Source organism: Rhinoraja longicauda, chromosome 9, assembly GCF_053455715.1.
Source record: "Rhinoraja longicauda isolate Sanriku21f chromosome 9, sRhiLon1.1, whole genome shotgun sequence".
In the NCBI taxonomy this organism is placed as follows: Eukaryota; Metazoa; Chordata; class Chondrichthyes; order Rajiformes; family Arhynchobatidae; genus Rhinoraja; species Rhinoraja longicauda.
In genome coordinates this window covers 29,856,573-29,873,130 of record NC_135961.1, presented here as the reverse complement: position 1 = coordinate 29,873,130, position 16,558 = coordinate 29,856,573, and the positions used below count along the sequence as shown (strand labels likewise).

At 48.1% G+C, this 16,558-nt stretch overlaps 2 protein-coding genes across 3 annotated transcripts in view; one reads left to right on the top strand and one right to left on the bottom strand.

Annotated features, from left to right (window-relative positions):
• msh2 (mutS homolog 2 (E. coli)) overlaps positions 1–5,749 on the bottom strand; it is a 39,590-nt gene extending 33,841 nt beyond the window's left edge. Inside the window, exons 1-3 of one of the 2 annotated variants that reach the window (XM_078405018.1) lie at positions 5,435–5,749; positions 998–1,152; positions 119–397 (exon numbers count right to left, since the gene is read on the bottom strand). In XM_078405018.1, coding sequence (XP_078261144.1) covers positions 119–397; positions 998–1,152; positions 5,435–5,648 — 648 coding nt within the window. In that variant the 5' untranslated portion in view covers positions 5,649–5,749. The remainder of the gene's footprint in view (positions 1–118; positions 398–997; positions 1,153–5,434) is intronic. The other variant, XM_078405019.1, reaches the window with a different exon arrangement.
• A 9,033-nt stretch (positions 5,750–14,782) lies between these two features.
• On the top strand, positions 14,783–15,384 carry LOC144597050 (uncharacterized). Its single transcript, XM_078405964.1, has 2 exons — positions 14,783–14,926; positions 15,040–15,384. The coding sequence occupies exons 1-2, from the start codon at positions 14,783–14,785 to the stop codon at positions 15,253–15,255; spliced, it is 360 nt and encodes a 119-aa protein (XP_078262090.1). The 3' UTR covers positions 15,256–15,384.
• The last annotated feature ends 1,174 nt before the right edge of the window (positions 15,385–16,558 follow it).

Below are 16,558 nucleotides of genomic sequence, written 5' to 3'. Positions count from 1 at the left end.
GTGCAAAGTAGAGTGGCTGACTAATCCAGACCATCTTTATTGAGTCTGAATTGCAATTAAAATTAACAATGTGTTCATCTACTCACGAAATACAAAAGGTATAAAGCCAGAGATTCACCTGTCTGAGTTTTGTGCCATCTCCTGGAGTCTCGCCACCTGAAAGCACACATTCCTTGGGCCCAATCTGCACCAGCAGGGCTTCCAGATTAGAAAACTGATCATTGTCCGGGAACTCGCACACACCAAGCTTCCGGAGTGTGGATTCGACGTAGCCAACACCAACTAACCTCTGCCCATCTGCAGTGCCCAGTCTAACGCCAACTATACCAGCTGCCGTAGACATATCATTGGTGCCAAAAAGAATCTCTTCAAACTGTGTGAGGTTACCTGGAGAAGCCTGGAGAGGGAGAGAGAGAAAATTTGGATTTTTACCAAGCAGACAATTCTAGATATTTTCAAATTACAAGTAAATTGCAATTATTCCTCTGTCTGTTCAGTCAACAATAATTTCAATGGGAATAGATGTGCTTAATGTTTTCACGACAAGTGTGCATCAAAAGAGAATTTGATACATTCAAGATATCTATCCTGCATATAATCAATCTCTTTGCACCTCCAGTGTATCCTTTCTTGAAAAATGTGCTATTTACCCACAAGACTAAAATGATATGCCCCTCTCATACATTTCCAATTTTGTATTCTCCCATTGACACCTTCTGAAATTAGAGAAGCTCTAATCAGATGGAATCAGCCATAACCATCAATATTATTTTCATCAACGTTATTCCACAATTGTTTTCGTGGTACTGTTTGAACTTCACTCAACACATTAATAAATCTTTCTTTGGACACCTCCAACAGCTCTGTCCAATGCATTGTTTTTAACGTATGTATTGAATATTTCTTTCTCACGCCAACCCTGTTTTTTAACATTATGCATTAAAAACTCCAGCCTGACTTGGAGCTGAGTATGTGTATATTGATCACCAACACTCACCTTACAGGCCAAGTGCCAATCATTCTCCTTTGAGCATTTACCAGCAGCTTTGTTTCTATAAACCTCCACACGGTATTGCCGGACTAACAGAAGATCCCTGACCACAGATTCAAAGTTCATTTTGCTCAGCACCACACTTTCCAGCTTATTGCTTCCTGCAAAATGAAGGAGTGATAATGACCAATCTGATTTATTCATTTCACACTTTGTTTTCAACCCAAGTAGCAGTTCTGGCAGAGAAAAGGGTCTCAACCCAAAACATCACCCATTCCTTCTCTCCAGAAATGCTGCCTGTCCAGCTGCGTTACTCCAGCACTTTGTGTCTATGCTGGAGTAATTGAGCAGGTTAGGCAGCATCTCTGGAGGACATGGATAGGTGATGCTTTGGGGCATGTCCCTTCATCAGACTGATTTTTTTTTGGGGGGGGGGTGAAAACTGGAAGAGTAATTTTGTCACCGAGATGGTTATTGTACTTAAGAGGGAAATCGCTGAAAGGGTGGTGGCGACATGTGGAGACATATTTACATGAGATTGAAACGCAATGCAAGAAAAGGCTACAGGCGATGAGGGAAAAACTTTTTCAGTCAGAGAGTTGTGAATCTGTGGAATTCTCTGCCTCAGAAAGCAGTGGACGCCAATTCTCTGAATGCATTCAAGAGAGTTAGATAGAGCTCTCAGGGATAGCGGGGGGTATGGGGAGAAGGCAGGAACGGGGTACTGATTGAGAATGATCAGCCATGATGGCGGCGCGCACGGACGCAGCGGCTCACAGCTCTCCCTTTCGGTGCGTTTTATGTGTGTTATCTGTGTTATGTCTGTTAGTCAAATTTAGTCATTCAAACCAGGAAAATCAGGCAAATCCTACCTACAACCGAAAGGACCTTCTGATCATCGGATTCCAGTGCAATCGGGACCTTGTGCGCGAATTTCCACACCCGCGAAATATACCGGAAGAGATTGCCAGGACACCGGGCGCTCCGTGGATAGTTGTCGGCGCGAACAGGCGTCGCAGACGGAGGAGAAACAGGAAGCAAAAGCGAGGATGCCGGTCCGGTATACTTGCCAAGCTAAAGAGACAGCCACACAAACCACCGCTACCTAGCATGTTCCTCACCAACGCCAGATCCATCATCAACAAAATGGACGAACTTAAACTACAGATATCAGCAAACAAACTCGTGGAGGACTGTTGCATTCTCTTAGTAACAGAGACATGGCTTCATCCACTTATCCCAGACGGAGCCATTGAGCTAGCCGGGCGCACAGCGTTTCGTTGGGACAGAAACATCGACTCCGGTAAGAGCAAGGGGGGGGGGTTATGCATTTATGTGCACAACAGCTGGTGCACTAATATCCAAACCATAGATAGCCACTGTTCTCCTGATCTGGAGTCCCTAACAGTTAAATGCAGGCCTTTTTACCTTCCTCGCGAATTTACAGGGGTTATAGTAACAGCAGTCTACATCCCACCGAATGCTAACGCTAGCACAGCTTTAGGCTACCTGCTAGGTGCAATAAACTCACAACAGAGCACATATCCAGAAGCAGCCCACATCATAGCCGGGGACTTCAACCATGCAGACCTAAAGTCAGTTCTCCCGAAACTTGAACAACACATAAGATGTGCTACCAGGGGGAAAAACACACTAGACAAGGTTTACTCAAATATTAAGAAGGGGTTCAGGTCAGCACCACTACCACACCTGGGGCAGTCAGATCACCTGTCCATATTCCTAACCCCAGCATACACCCCACTCAGGAGGAAAGCTCCAGTCACCATAAAGACTGTGAAGACATGGCCTGAAGGAGCTTCCTCGCAGCTGCAGGATTGCTTCGAAAGGACCAACTGGGATATTTTTGAGGATCAGGACTTGGAGGAGTACACATCAACTGTACTTTGCTACATCAAAAACTGCGTTGACAATGTCACCGTCGACAAACGCATCCGGTTGTACCCCAATCAAAAACCCTGGATGACAAAGGATGTCAGGTCTCTCCTCAAGGACCGTAACACCGCCTTCAGGTCTAGTGACAGAGCTCTATACAGTGCTGCTAGAACCAACCTGAAGAGAGGCATCAAGGATGCCAAAGCGTCCTACAAGAGGAAGATTGAGGACCACTTTTCCAACAATGACCCACGGCGGGTATGGCAAGGCATCCAGCACATCACCAATTACAAGACCAGCAACCGCACGACTGCCGACGGCGACGCCTCGTTGGCTGAGGAACTTAACTGTTTCTTTGCTCGTTTCGAGGTGAAAGCTACAGTGGCAGACATTACACCCTCTCCAGCACCTGAGAGCAACACCTTCACTGTGCAGGAGTATGACGTTAAGCGAGTGCTCAGAGCAGTGAATCCCAGGAAAGCTGCAGGCCCCGATGGTGTGACGGGCAGAGTGCTGAGGGAATGTGCAGACCAATTATCTGAGGTCTTCACAAAAATCTTCAACCTGTCCCTTTTAAAATCCACCATCCCTCCCTGCCTGAAGTCCGCCATAATCATCCCACTGCCGAAAAAGCCTGTCATCAGCGGTCTTAACGACTACCGTCCGGTAGCACTCACACCGGTCATCACAAAGTGCTTCGAGAGACTGGTCCTGCAGCACATCAAAGCCAGCCTCCCACCCACCTTCGACCCATACCAGTTTGCCTACAGAGCAAATAGGTCTACAGGGGATGCCATCGACACTGCTCTTCACACTGCACTGACCCACCTTGAACACCAGGGGAGCTATGTGAGGATGCTCTTTCTCGACTTCAGCTCTGCCTTTAACACGGTCATCCCGAGCAGACTGGTCACCAAACTTTCCGACCTTGGATTTTCCCTAACCATCTGCAAATGGATCAAGGACTTCCTGACCAACCGCCCCCAGACAGTCAAAATAGGCCCTCACCTCTCCTCCACCATTACACTGAGCACCGGCTCACCACAGGGCTGTGTGTTGAGCCCCATCCTTTACTCCCTCTACACTCACGACTGCGCCCCCACCCATCCCACCAACACCATCATCAAGTTCGCGGATGACACGACTGTGGTTGGACTTATCTCAGAAGGAGATGAGACAGCCTATAGGGATGAAATCCAAAGGCTGGCAGCATGGTGTTCAGTGAACAATCTGGTCCTGAACTCCTCCAAAACAAAGGAACTTATAATTGACTTTAGAAAAACCAGTGGAGATTACGACCCACTCTACATCAATGGGGTCTGCGTGGAAAGGGTACCAGCTTTCAGGTTCCTGGGTACGCACATCGCAGAGGATCTCACCTGGTCTACCAACACCATCACCACAGTAAAGAAGGCACAGCAGAGACTCCACTTCCTGAGGATCCTCAGGAAAACCAACCTGCAGGAGAAGCTCATGTTGTCCTTCTATCGCTGCTCCATCGAGAGTGTGCTGGCATACTGTATAACCACATGGTATGCCAGCTGCTCAGAAAAGGACAGGAAGGCCCTTCAGAGGGTCATCACGACGGCCCAGAAAATCATCGGCTGCTCACTGCCCTCCCTGGAGCACCTGTTCAGCCTGCGCTGCCTCAGTAGAGCAGGCAAAATAATAAAAGATCCATCCCACCCCGGCCACCGTCTGTTTGTTCATCTGCCCTCTGGTCGACGTTTCAGGTCAATCAAATCCCGAACAAACAGACTTAAGAACAGTTTTTACCCCAGGGCCATACGAGAACTGAACACTACCTGTGCACTAGGCAACACCGTTAAAAAATCTTGTACTTAATTTAATTGTATTTATGTATTTATTTGTTTTTGCATTATTGCATATATGTTTGTACGCACCGTCAGGATTGGCTGTTTTTTTAATTTCGTTGTACTCGTTGCAATGACAATAAATGAATATTATTATTATTATTATTATGAATGGTGGTGCTGGCTCGAAGGGCCGAATGGCCTCCTCCTGTACCTATTGTCTAAGACATTTCTAAGGTCGAGGTTGGGGAATAGGATTGACACTGAATACTTATGACCCGCATGTTTATTTCTGTGCTGAAGGATCTCGATCCGAAACGATGCCTGTCCATTCCCGAAACAGATGTTGCCTGACCCGCTGAGTAACTCCAGCACTTTGCTCAAGACACGGCTCCTCGTGCCTCCAATAAACAGGAAGAGGCGGATTTTAGAAACGGATTCCCGATTGAGCAGCGTGTGTATAAGGTTAAGTCACGATGCAGATGGCAATGACAGCAGATTGAAAATGTTTGCCTCAATAATAGGGGCTACAAATATATAAAGCAACTTGTGTATGTGCATCTCTGCAGGTGAAGCAACAAACGGCAGTGATTGATTCCAGGTCATGTTCGAACCCGCCAATTCAGCCGGCTGGAATCTCCACCGGGTTGCAATGAATGAAATGCAGCCCCATAAACACTGCTCCCAGCCGGGCAGCGGCCCCGACTTCGTCCCTGGACCCTGCCCACGGTCTCACCTGAGCCCAGGTTCTTGATGACACCGTTGGTTTTGAAGACTTCTTTGGCGGCGAACAGTGCGTCCTTCCCGTGCACCGTGTAATAGTCGTTGCGGTCGAAGACGCGGAACGTGGTGGCAGGCTGCTCGGGCATGGATCTGTAAAAGGCCACGAAGGCGCCGCCATCCTGTCCGCCGTCCGCACCGCCTAGCCGATCGCGCGGCTGCACCGCCATCTTCTCGCGGCTTTGCTGCGCGGTCACAGAGCGCGAGCGGGTCAGCGGCCGCAGCGCGGGAGATCCAGCGGGGGGCGGGACCTCGGCATCATGGAGATGCGCTGTGTCCGACCGCCCCTCCCCCTCGGGGGCGGAACTCGGTCCCGCCGCCACCCTGTGGGCGGGGCCTCAGGTACAGGCGTCATCGTGGGGGCGGGGTCTAGATCCTGCCGTCCACCAGGAGGTGGGGCCAGGGTTCAATCTTCCCCTCCCCTGGAGGCAGGGCCTATGTCGTGTCGTCACTATGGGGGCGGAGTCCAGCACTCACCCACGTCTGAAGAAGGGTCTCGACCTGAAACGTCACCCATTCCCCACCGAACTCATGTCCCACCGAACTTATCTCCACCTACCTCGACTCCATCCTATCCCCCCCTGGTTAAATCCCTCCCCACCTACGTCCATGACACCTCACACGCTCTCCATCTCCTCGATAACCTCCGGTTTCCAGGCCCGCACTCCCTCATCTTTACCATGGATGTCCAGTCACTCTACACTTCCATCCCCCACAAGGATGGTCTCGAAGCCCTCCGTTTCTTCCTCGACCGTAGAACCAGCCAATCCCCATCTACTAACACTCTCCTCCGCCTAGCAGAGCTGGTTCTTAGCCTCAACAACTTCTCCTTTGACTCCTCCCACTTCCTCCAAACCAGAGGCGTAGCTATGGGCACTCGCATGGGCCCTAGCTACGCCTGCCTCTTTGTCGGGTACGTCGAACAATCCCTGTTCCGGACGTACACCGGCCCCATCCCCGAACTCTACCTCCGCTACATCGACGACTGCATTGGTGCTACCTCTTGTACCCATGCAGAACTCACTGACTTCATACACTTCACCTCCAATTTCCATCCTGCCCTTAAATATACCTGGACTATCTCCGACATCTCCCTCCCTCACCATCGCCATCACAGGAGACAGACTAGTGACGGACATTTACTATAAACCCACTGACTCGCACAGCTATCTGGACTACACTTCTTCCCACCCGGTCCCCTGCAAAAAGTCTATCCCCATCTCCCAATTCCTCCGTCTACGCCGCATATGCGCCCGGGATGAGGTGTTTCACACTAGGGCTTCAGAGATGTCCTCGTTCTTCAGGAAACGGGGCTTTCCCTCCTCCATTATAGAGACTAGGGTCTCTTCTACATCCCGCAGCTCCGCTCTTGCTCCCCCTACCCCACTCGCAACATGGACAGAATCCCCCTCGTTCTCACCTTCCACCCCACCAGCCAGCGGATCCAACAAATCATCCACCAACATTTCCGTCACCTACAACGGGACCCCACCACTGGCCATATCTTCCCATCCCCTCCCCTCACTGCGTTCCGCAGAGACCGTTCCCTCCATAACTCCCTGGTCCACTCGTCCCTTCCTATCCAAACCACCCCAACCCCAGGCACTTTCCCCTGCAACCGCACGAGATGCACCACCTGTCCCTTTACCTCCCCCCTCAACTCCATCCAAGGACCTAAACAGTCTTTCCGGGTGAGACAAAGGTTCACCTGCACCTCCTCCAAACTCATCTATTGCATCCGCTGCTCTAGATGTCAACTTATTTACATCGGCGAAACCAAGCGCAGGCTCGGCGATCGCTTCGCTGAACACCTGCGCTCGGTCCGCATTGACCAAACTGATCTCCTGATGGCCGAGCACTTCAACTCCCCCTCCCATTCCCGGTCTGACCTTTCCGTCATGGGCCTCCTCCAATGCCATAGTGAGGCCCACCGGAAATTGGAGGAACAGCACCTCATATTTCGCCTGGGCAGTTTGCTGCCCAGTGGTATGAACATCGACTTCTCCAACTTTAGATAGTTCCTCTGTCCCTCCTTTCCCTCCTCCTTCCCAGATCTCCCTCTATCTTCCTGTCTCCACCTATATCCTTCCTTTGTCCCGCCCCCCTGACATCAGTCTGAAGAAGGGTCTCGACCCAAAACGTCACCCGTTCCTTCACTCCCGAGATGCTGCCTGACCTGCTGAGTTACTCCAGCATTTTGTGAATAAAAAACCCATTCCTTCTCTCCTAGATGCTGCCTGACCTGCTGAGTTACTCCAGCATTTTGCGATACCTTCGATTTGTACCAGTATCTGCAGTTATTTTCCTACACAACTCACCCTGTGGTCACAACTCATCCTATCGTCACCCTGGAAGGTGGAGCCGGGGTGCACCGTCATCATGGGGGTGTCGCCTGTATGGTCGTGAGTAGTCTCCTCAGTCGCCCAAAGAGTCGAAGCGTCTTTCTGGTCGCAGCTGGAGTTTCAGAATGTTGTAATTTTTTCGGCGACAGTGGGTTTGACGCCAATGAACGTAGCTTGACATCTCCTGACGTAGTTGCTGTCATAGGTTGTCACCACGTGACGTAGGTTGTCGCCGGTGCTGACTTCGGTGAATTCTATTGGCGACTACCTAAGTCAACCGGCGACAGGTACCAGCGTCAAGAGAAGTCAAGTTGCGACAGGCATTGGGAAAACCCAAGTCCACAGAAGTCAAGCTACAACAGCCAGTCGCGATGCTGATGAATGAAGTCCATGTACGCCTATATCAGCGACATTCTACGACAATGTACGACCATACCGACGACAAGCTACGACCATACCGGCGACAACCTACGAGACCTGGCTACCATCGGTGACAGTTGACGCGACTAGCAACGCCAGGCTACGTCAGTGGCACCTCCGTGGGAATCGCCCGTGATCATGCGACTATAGTGCATGGACATTGTGCGTTTTATGTTGTGGATATTGGACATCGAGTAATGCAACATGGCTCCAAGGAGAAGGACGGGGCAACCCAAGGGCAGGGTCCAACCCCCATACTCACCCACCAGGCAAGTGGAGACTGAGGGGAACCAGGAGGAGGAGGCCCAGGAGGAGACCAGGGAGGTGGCCCTTGTCCCCACCACTACCCCAGCCCAGACTGGCTTCCCTGCCAAGACTACAGGTACTGCTGCTGCTGCTGACCCAAGTCAAGTCAAGTTTATTTGACACATACACATAAATGTGCAGTGAAATGAAAGATTACACACAGTCCAACAATAAGAGCAATAAAAATAAGCAATAACACACACAATCAAACAAAAAGAAACATCCATCACAGTGAGTCTCCTCCAGTCATCTCCTCACGGTGATGGAAGGCCAGAATGTCTTTTCTCTTCCCCTGCCGTCTTCTCCCGCGGTCAGGCTGTTGAATTTGCCACGTTCCAGGCCGCGCTAGATGGTGAAAGGTCCGCAACGAGCCAATCCAAGCTCCGCGACTCAAGGCGGGCGAAGACGCTGCCGCTGCTTGTCGGGGCGGTCGTGGTTCCCGACATTGAAGCCCCCGCCGGGCGGAGAAAATCCCGCGACCTATTTCAGGCCGCACCGGACGGTGAAAGGTCTGCGGCAGGCCGACCCAAGCCCCGCGATTTGGGGCGGGCGAAGACGCTGCCGCTGCCGGAGCTCCCGATGTCGGCCCCCACCCAGGGTGCGGGCTTCCGACGTCCACGCGGCCGGAGCCTCCACAGGCGAGTCCCAGGTGGAGGCCGCCAGCTCCAGGGGTTTGGCCGATGGTAGGCCGCAGTGGGAACGGAGACACGACCCGGAAACAGTTCCCGCCACTCCCCCCCCATAGTACACAACCCAAAAAAAACTACATCAAATTTACAGTACAATTAAGACAAAAAAACAACATAAAAACACAAAGACAGACGGACTGCAGGTAGGCCGCAGCTGCTAGGGCAGCACAGGCGCAGAGTCAGCATCAGATAATGCTCAGGACACTGATGCCTCAATTGTCAGGAGACCCAAGGTAGCTCCTTACGAGTTCAGCAATGAACAAGAAGGAGAGCTGGTCGAGTGGTATCAGTCATATCCATAGTTGTATGACAAGTACCACCAACAGTACAGGAACAAGGACAGGAAGAACAAACTATTTGACACCAAGGCCAAGGAGTTCCCTGACTGCATCTGTGAGTACCAACTTCATGTTGTGTGGCTACTGACTTCTTATCCAGAATAAATATAATGAAAACAAAAATTTGTTTTGTCATCTTGTTTGCCACGACATTAAATTGTGGACAGATAATAGACAATAGACAATAGACAATAGGTGCAGGAGTAGGCCATTCAGCCCTTCGAGCCAGCACCGCCATTCAATGCGATCATGGCTGATCACTCTCAATCAGTACCCCGTTCCTGCCTTCTCCCCATACCCCCTCACTCCGCTATCCTTAAGAGCTCTATCCAACTCTCTCTTGAAAGCATCCAACGAACTGGCCTCCACTGCCCTCTGAGGCAGAGAATTCCACACCTTCACCACTCTCTGACTGAAAAAGTTCTTCCTCATCTCCGCTCTAAATGGCCTACCCCTTATTCTTAAACTGTGGCCCCTTGTTCTGGACTCCCCCAACATTGGGAACATGTTTCCTGCCTCTAATGTGTCCAATCCCCTAATTATCTTATATGTTTCAATAAGATTCCCCCTCATCCTTGTAAGATTTGAGAAGTTTTCCCTCATTCTGAAAGCAACACAAAACCAAAGAGCTGCAGTTTGGACATTTTAAACGGGAGACTGGGGCTGATAGCGGAGAAAGGCTGCGGTCGGTTTTTTCCAAGGGACCAGCCACAAAAGCAAAAACCTTACAACCCAGTCTCTAGGTTTCTGCAAAGCCACGGCCAGAACAATGGATGGGTATTGGCCATGCAGAAGCTTGCGAAACCAGGTCGAAGTCCAGACACTGGGGCACTGACATCAGCATACTCACAATGACCCAAGCCAACCTACACAGTTAATCTCGTTAAGGGGGCACAATAGCCCATAGAAAACTACCTGGTAGGTGATGGGAAACCAGTTAAACCCATCACCTTGCAACGAAATACACCGTCTGGCCATCCCCGGTATCCCCGGACATAAGCGCAGATCAGAGAGAAAACTCATACATATCTTTTTAAACAAAGAGATTCCAAGATCTGGCAGGAGATAGGACGGGTCAGAATAGTATAACTGGCCACGACTTTTGGGTTTTAAACTCAAGAAGAAATACTGGAAGAAGAAATACTGGAAGTTAAGTCAACTGAAGTCAAGAAGAGAGTCAGAAGGAAGTCAAACGAATGCAGGAGGAAGAAACGACAGGCAAGAAGAACGGATGCAAGAGAGAGGAACAGGCACGCAACTCGAGAAGAAATACTGCAAAACGAACAGCCAGTAACCCCCGTAATAGCCCCATGGTGAGCATGTACTCCAAATCCTGCATATCCTGGACATAGTTTAGTGTAGAGGGGAGGGTGGTTGTTAATAAACGTTGGGTGTGTATTGAAATATGTGTTGGTCAATGTTGCGATGCGTCGAACGTTTCCCATCTTACAGTCGTGTATATGTCTTGTAGAACTGTGTGTTTAAGAATTCATAAGTAAAGGGTATTCGTGTATATGTCTTGTGGAACTGTGTGTTTAAGAATTCATAAGTAAAAGGTATTCGGGTATATGTCCTGTGGAACTGTGTGTGTTTAATGATTCATAGTTATAAGTATTCGTGTGATTCGGTACGTGTTTAATAGGTATGTCATATAGCAATGTATAAATATTCAAGGACAATAGTCCCAAGTGCTGAATAAAAGCCTTTTCATTTAAACCCTGGTTTTCAAATCTGGTCTGGTGGAATTTTTCTGCACTATAAGAGCTCCTGTATCTAAGTCCAGTGTCTAGAACCGTAAGGGGTGAGTGGGTCGAACCACTCACGGGGAACCAGTGTGCACGGCCTGGTCAAGGGATCAGAGGAAGGCACGGGGACCTTAGGTCGGGCGAAAGGTCGGCGCAGAAACCCCTTACATCCTTCTAAATTCCAGTGTATACAAGCCTAATTGCTCCAGCCTTTCAACATACGACAGTCCCGCCATTCCGGGAATTAACCTAGTGAACCTACGCTGCACGCCCTCAATAGCAAGAATATCCTTCCTCAAATTTGGAGACCAAAACTGCACACAGTACTCCAGGTGCGGTCTCACCAGGACCCGGTACAACTCTAGAAGGACCTCTTTGCTCCTATACTCAACTCCTCTTGTTATGAAGGCCAACATTCCATTGGCTTTCTTCACTGCCTGCTGTACCTGCATGCTTCCTTTCAGTGACTGATGCACTAGGACACCCAGATCTCGTTGAACATCCCCTCTTCCTAACTTGACACCATTCAGATAATAATCTGCCTTTCTATTCTTACTTCCAAAGTGAATAACCTCACACTTATCTACATTAAACTGCATCTGCCATGTATCCGCCCACTCACACAACCTGTCCAAGTCACCCTGCAGCCTTATTGCATCTTCCTCACAATTCACACTACCCCCCAACTTAGTATCATCTGCAAATTTGCTAATGGTACTTTTAATCCCTTCATCTAAGTCATTAATGTATATCGTAAATAGCTGGGGTCCCAGCACCGAACCTTGCAGTACCCCACTGGTCACTGCCTGCCATTCCGAAAGGGACCCATTTATCCCCACTCTTTGCTTTCTGTCTGTCAACCAATTTTCTATCCATGTCAGTACCCTACCCCCAATACCATGTGCTCTAATTTTGCCCACTAATCTCCTATGTGGGACCTTGTCGAAGGCTTTCTGAAAGTCGAGGTACACCACATCCACCGACTCTCCCCTGTCAATTTTCCTAGTTACATCCTCAAAAAATTCCAGTAGATTTGTCAAGCATGATTTCCCCTTCGTAAATCCATGCTGACTCGGAATGATCCTGTTACTGCTATCCAAATGCTCAGCAATTTCGTCTTTTATAATTGACTCCAGCATCTTCCCCACCACTGATGTCAGACTAACTGGTCTATAATTACCCGTTTTCTCTCTCCCTCCTTTCTTAAAAAGTGGGATAACATTAGCTACCCTCCAATCCACAGGAACTGATCCTGAATCTATAGAACATTGAAAAATGATCTCCAATGCTTCCACTATTTCTAGAGCCACCTCCTTAAGTACTCTGGGATGCAGACCATCAGGCCCTGGGGATTTATCAGCCTTCAGTCCCATCAGTCTACCCAAAACCATATCCTGCCTAATGTGGATTTCCTTCAGTTCTTCCATCACCCTGGGTTCTCTGGCCCCTAGAACATTTGGGAGATTGTGTGTATCTTCCTCAGTGAAGACAGATCCAAAGTAACGGTTTAACTCGTCTGCCATTTCTTTGTTCCCCATAATAAATTCCCCAGCTTCTGTCTTCAAGGGACCCACATTTGCCTTGACTATTTTTTTCCTCTTCATGTACCTAAAAAAACTTTTGCTATCCTCCTTTATATTATTGGCTAGTTTACCCTCGTACCTCATCTTTTCTCCCCGTATTGCCTTTTTAGTTAACTTTTGTTGCTCTTTAAAAGAGTCCCAATCCTCTGTCTTCCCACTCTTCTTTGCTATGTTATACTTCCTCTCCTTAATTTTTATGCTGTCCTTGACTTCCCTTGTCAGCCACAGGTGTCTCTTACTCCCCTTAGAGTCTTTCCGCCTCTTTGGGATAAATTGATCCTGCAACCTCTGCATTATTCCCAGGAATACCTGCCATTGCTGTTCTACCGTCTTCCCTGCTAGGGCCTCCTTCCAGTCAATTTTGGCCTGCTCCTGCCTCATGCCTCTGTAATCCCCTTTGCTATACTGTAATACTGACACTTCCGATTTTCCCTTCTGCCTTTCCATTTGCAGAGTAAAACTTATCATGTTGTGATCACTGCCTCCTAATGGCTCTTTTACCTCTAGTCCCCTTATCAGATCAGGATCATTACACAACACTAAATCCAGAATTGCCTTCTCCCTGGTAGGCTCCAGTACAAGCTGTTCTAAGAATCCATCTCGAAGGCACTCTACAAACTCTCTTTCCTGGGGTCCATTTCCAGCCTGATTTTCCCAGTCTACCTGCATGTTGAAATCTCCCATAACCACCGTAGCATTACATTTGTGACACGCCAATTTTATCTCCTGATTCAACTTGCACCCTATGACGAGGCTACTGTTTGGGGGCCTATAGATAATTCCCATTAGGGTCTTTTTACCCTTACAATTCCTCATTTCTATCCATACTGATTCAACATCTCCTGATTCTATGTCACCCCTTGCAAGGGAATGAATATAATTCCTTACCAGCAGAGCAACCCCACCCCCTCTGCCCACCTGTCTGTCTTTTCTATACGTTGTGTACCCCTGAATATTCAGTTCCCATCCCTGGTCCTCTTGTAGCCATGTCTCAGTGATCCCTACAACATCATACTTGCCCATGACTAACTGAGCCTCAAGCTCATCCACTTTATTTTTTATACTATGCGCCATAATAGTGCCATAAGCCGCCAGCAAGTTTGCCTGTACATTTTGCCTACCTGTTGCATTTTGTATATTTGGGGGTTATTTTTTTTCTGTGTATTTTTTTCATATTTGGTAACATGTACAGTCTGTAAAAACTAGCAAGTTTCTAACAGTAGCTCTTCCATTCTCTTGCGGGCAGGCAATTCACACTGGTCTTTATTTATTTATTTTTTACAGATGCCCAACTCTGTATGTGGTTCAAAAGCCAGAGAACAAGATATGGCAAGCTGTCTCAGAGTGCGAACAAAGGGTCTGGTGGCAAAAAATTGACCCAGAGACAGCAGTGGATCATCGACAAATGGGCCTTTATCAATTCACATATAGTATGAGTTGAGAGTAGACGGAACACTAAGGTAATTATTACAAAACAGTTATTGTGAAATTGATATTTTGATTGTCATCTTGCTTGCCATGTCCCGATGGTCTTGAAAGTTTGTGAAACACATTTATTTTCTTCGAGTTTGACAAGAAGCCACTGCCCAGTATGTCGAGTGAAGAGGTGTTTGATCCACTTGAGGGAACCTTTGAATCCACTCCCTCCACCAGTCAGCAGCACAGCAAGAGGAGCAGGACCACTGCCAGCTCCACTGCAGGCTCCACCACAACAGCAATTGAGGTTGAGGAGAGAGAGGCAAGTACTTTTGGGGACATTTTTGGCAGATTTCTCTTCTCATCGATCCATCCAACTTCTTTTTTATTCCAAATTTACTTACCTGTATCATACTTATTTATGTTGCAGCTCATGCAACATAGGCCAGGGAGTTCAGGCAGGCCATGACACAGCCCCAGATACCACATGAGAGGGCTGTTGACACCTTCCTGGGATTCTTAAAGAATGAGCTGCTCAAGATTCCAGAGAACGTGTGGTTCAACTACACCGTCGCTGCCATGATGATGGCCCATAACTTCTCCCAGCCGGTAAATATTTTAAGTAATTTGTGTGGAATTTTGGGGACATTTGACTTTAATATTTGACCTTAAAATTTATATTTTTGTATGAAATATTCACAATGAATTCATGTGTGTTGCAGACTCTGCAGCAGATGGGATACATAGGGCAACAGCAGATGGGACAGGCACAGATGGGACTGATGGGACCACCACAACAGACGCCACTGACAGGACCACCACATTGTCAAATCCACAAGGAGGAAAGAACCAGAAAAGGCAAAGCTGAAAATGAATTTACAAAAGAAGAGAAAGAGTGGCAGTTGTTGGAACACCTCACACTTGATGCTGACCGTTGAGCTCAGAAAATGTGATCCTAAAATGGAAGCACCAAGGGAACCAAGAGGTTTTCTGCAACCAATTCATAATTTTTTTTTTCATTCTTCACTCACTTATTGGATGATATCACAATCCTGCAAAAGTCAAAGAGAACACTGAATGCTGGTGATCACACTCCCTTGAAACAAGTTTCAACAGAGTTGTGTAAATGGTGCGCACAAACATTCCAAAGCAGAGAGAGATCCTACCAGTTTACAAGTAGATTCTTCTATTGTGCAGCTCTGTGGACACCTGAAAGCAGAGGACCCGAAGAGAATGTGTGACCTAATGAACAGATAGTGGATGAAAGGAGTGCAGGAGAACCAGCAACACACTGGCAGCTAGGACATGCACTGATCATCTACTCAAGCTCCACTCCACGGAAGCCAAGAACAGAGGTGAACTCATCAAGGACAGAACGTATTCAAAGGTCAATGGAAGAAACACCACAGAACTCCACCACCTTGGCTCTGTCCTTGATGTGATCGGCCTTAACTCCATGCCACAGCTAACTCTTTAATCCACCTTTGCTGCCATTCCTGGCTAACAATAACTTGAAAGACTGTATCCCAACTGAATAAACAAGGTTTTGGGAGCAGACGGTAGATATCCCACTGCAGTTCGAAAATTTGCTGGTAGTGAGGTTCAGTCATCAAACCAACTACAGAGGTTCCCCTTGAATCTGTCACTCAGAAAGTCAACATCTGAATTTTCAAGTGTCTCCTCTTGGTTCTTGGTCCTCCAAAATATTCCAAATGGAATTTAAACTGGAGGTGGTAGGGTATGGACTTAAGCAAGGAGGGCTTCTTGGAGAAGAGCTGCCTTAAATTTAGTTGCGTCTGGTTGAATAACTATAATAGGGTGAAGACTATTCCATGCTTTAATTGTGTGAGGGAAGAATGAATTGCTACACACATCTGCCTTGATAGCTGGTACCTCAAATTGAATCGAATGCCCTCGTCTACTCCTGATAAGTTTGGGTTTGGTGTAGATGTGCTAATCTATGTCGAGCTGACCATTTAACATTTTGTAAAAACAGGTCAAACGGTGGGCTTTACATCTGCCTTGGAGTGTTCCACCCCAATGAATTTAGAAGTTCGGTAACACTCCTCCATTACTGATGGGCTCTTTCCCGAATCACTGTGTGGATTATGCCTAACTTGATGCACAATGGTCTTGATATTTATCACACAATTCCCCCCAAACTGCAAGAAGAAGCCACCACACATGACCTTTATTGACCTTGCTAAACCTTCAGCACCATTAACCAGGAGGGACTGTGAA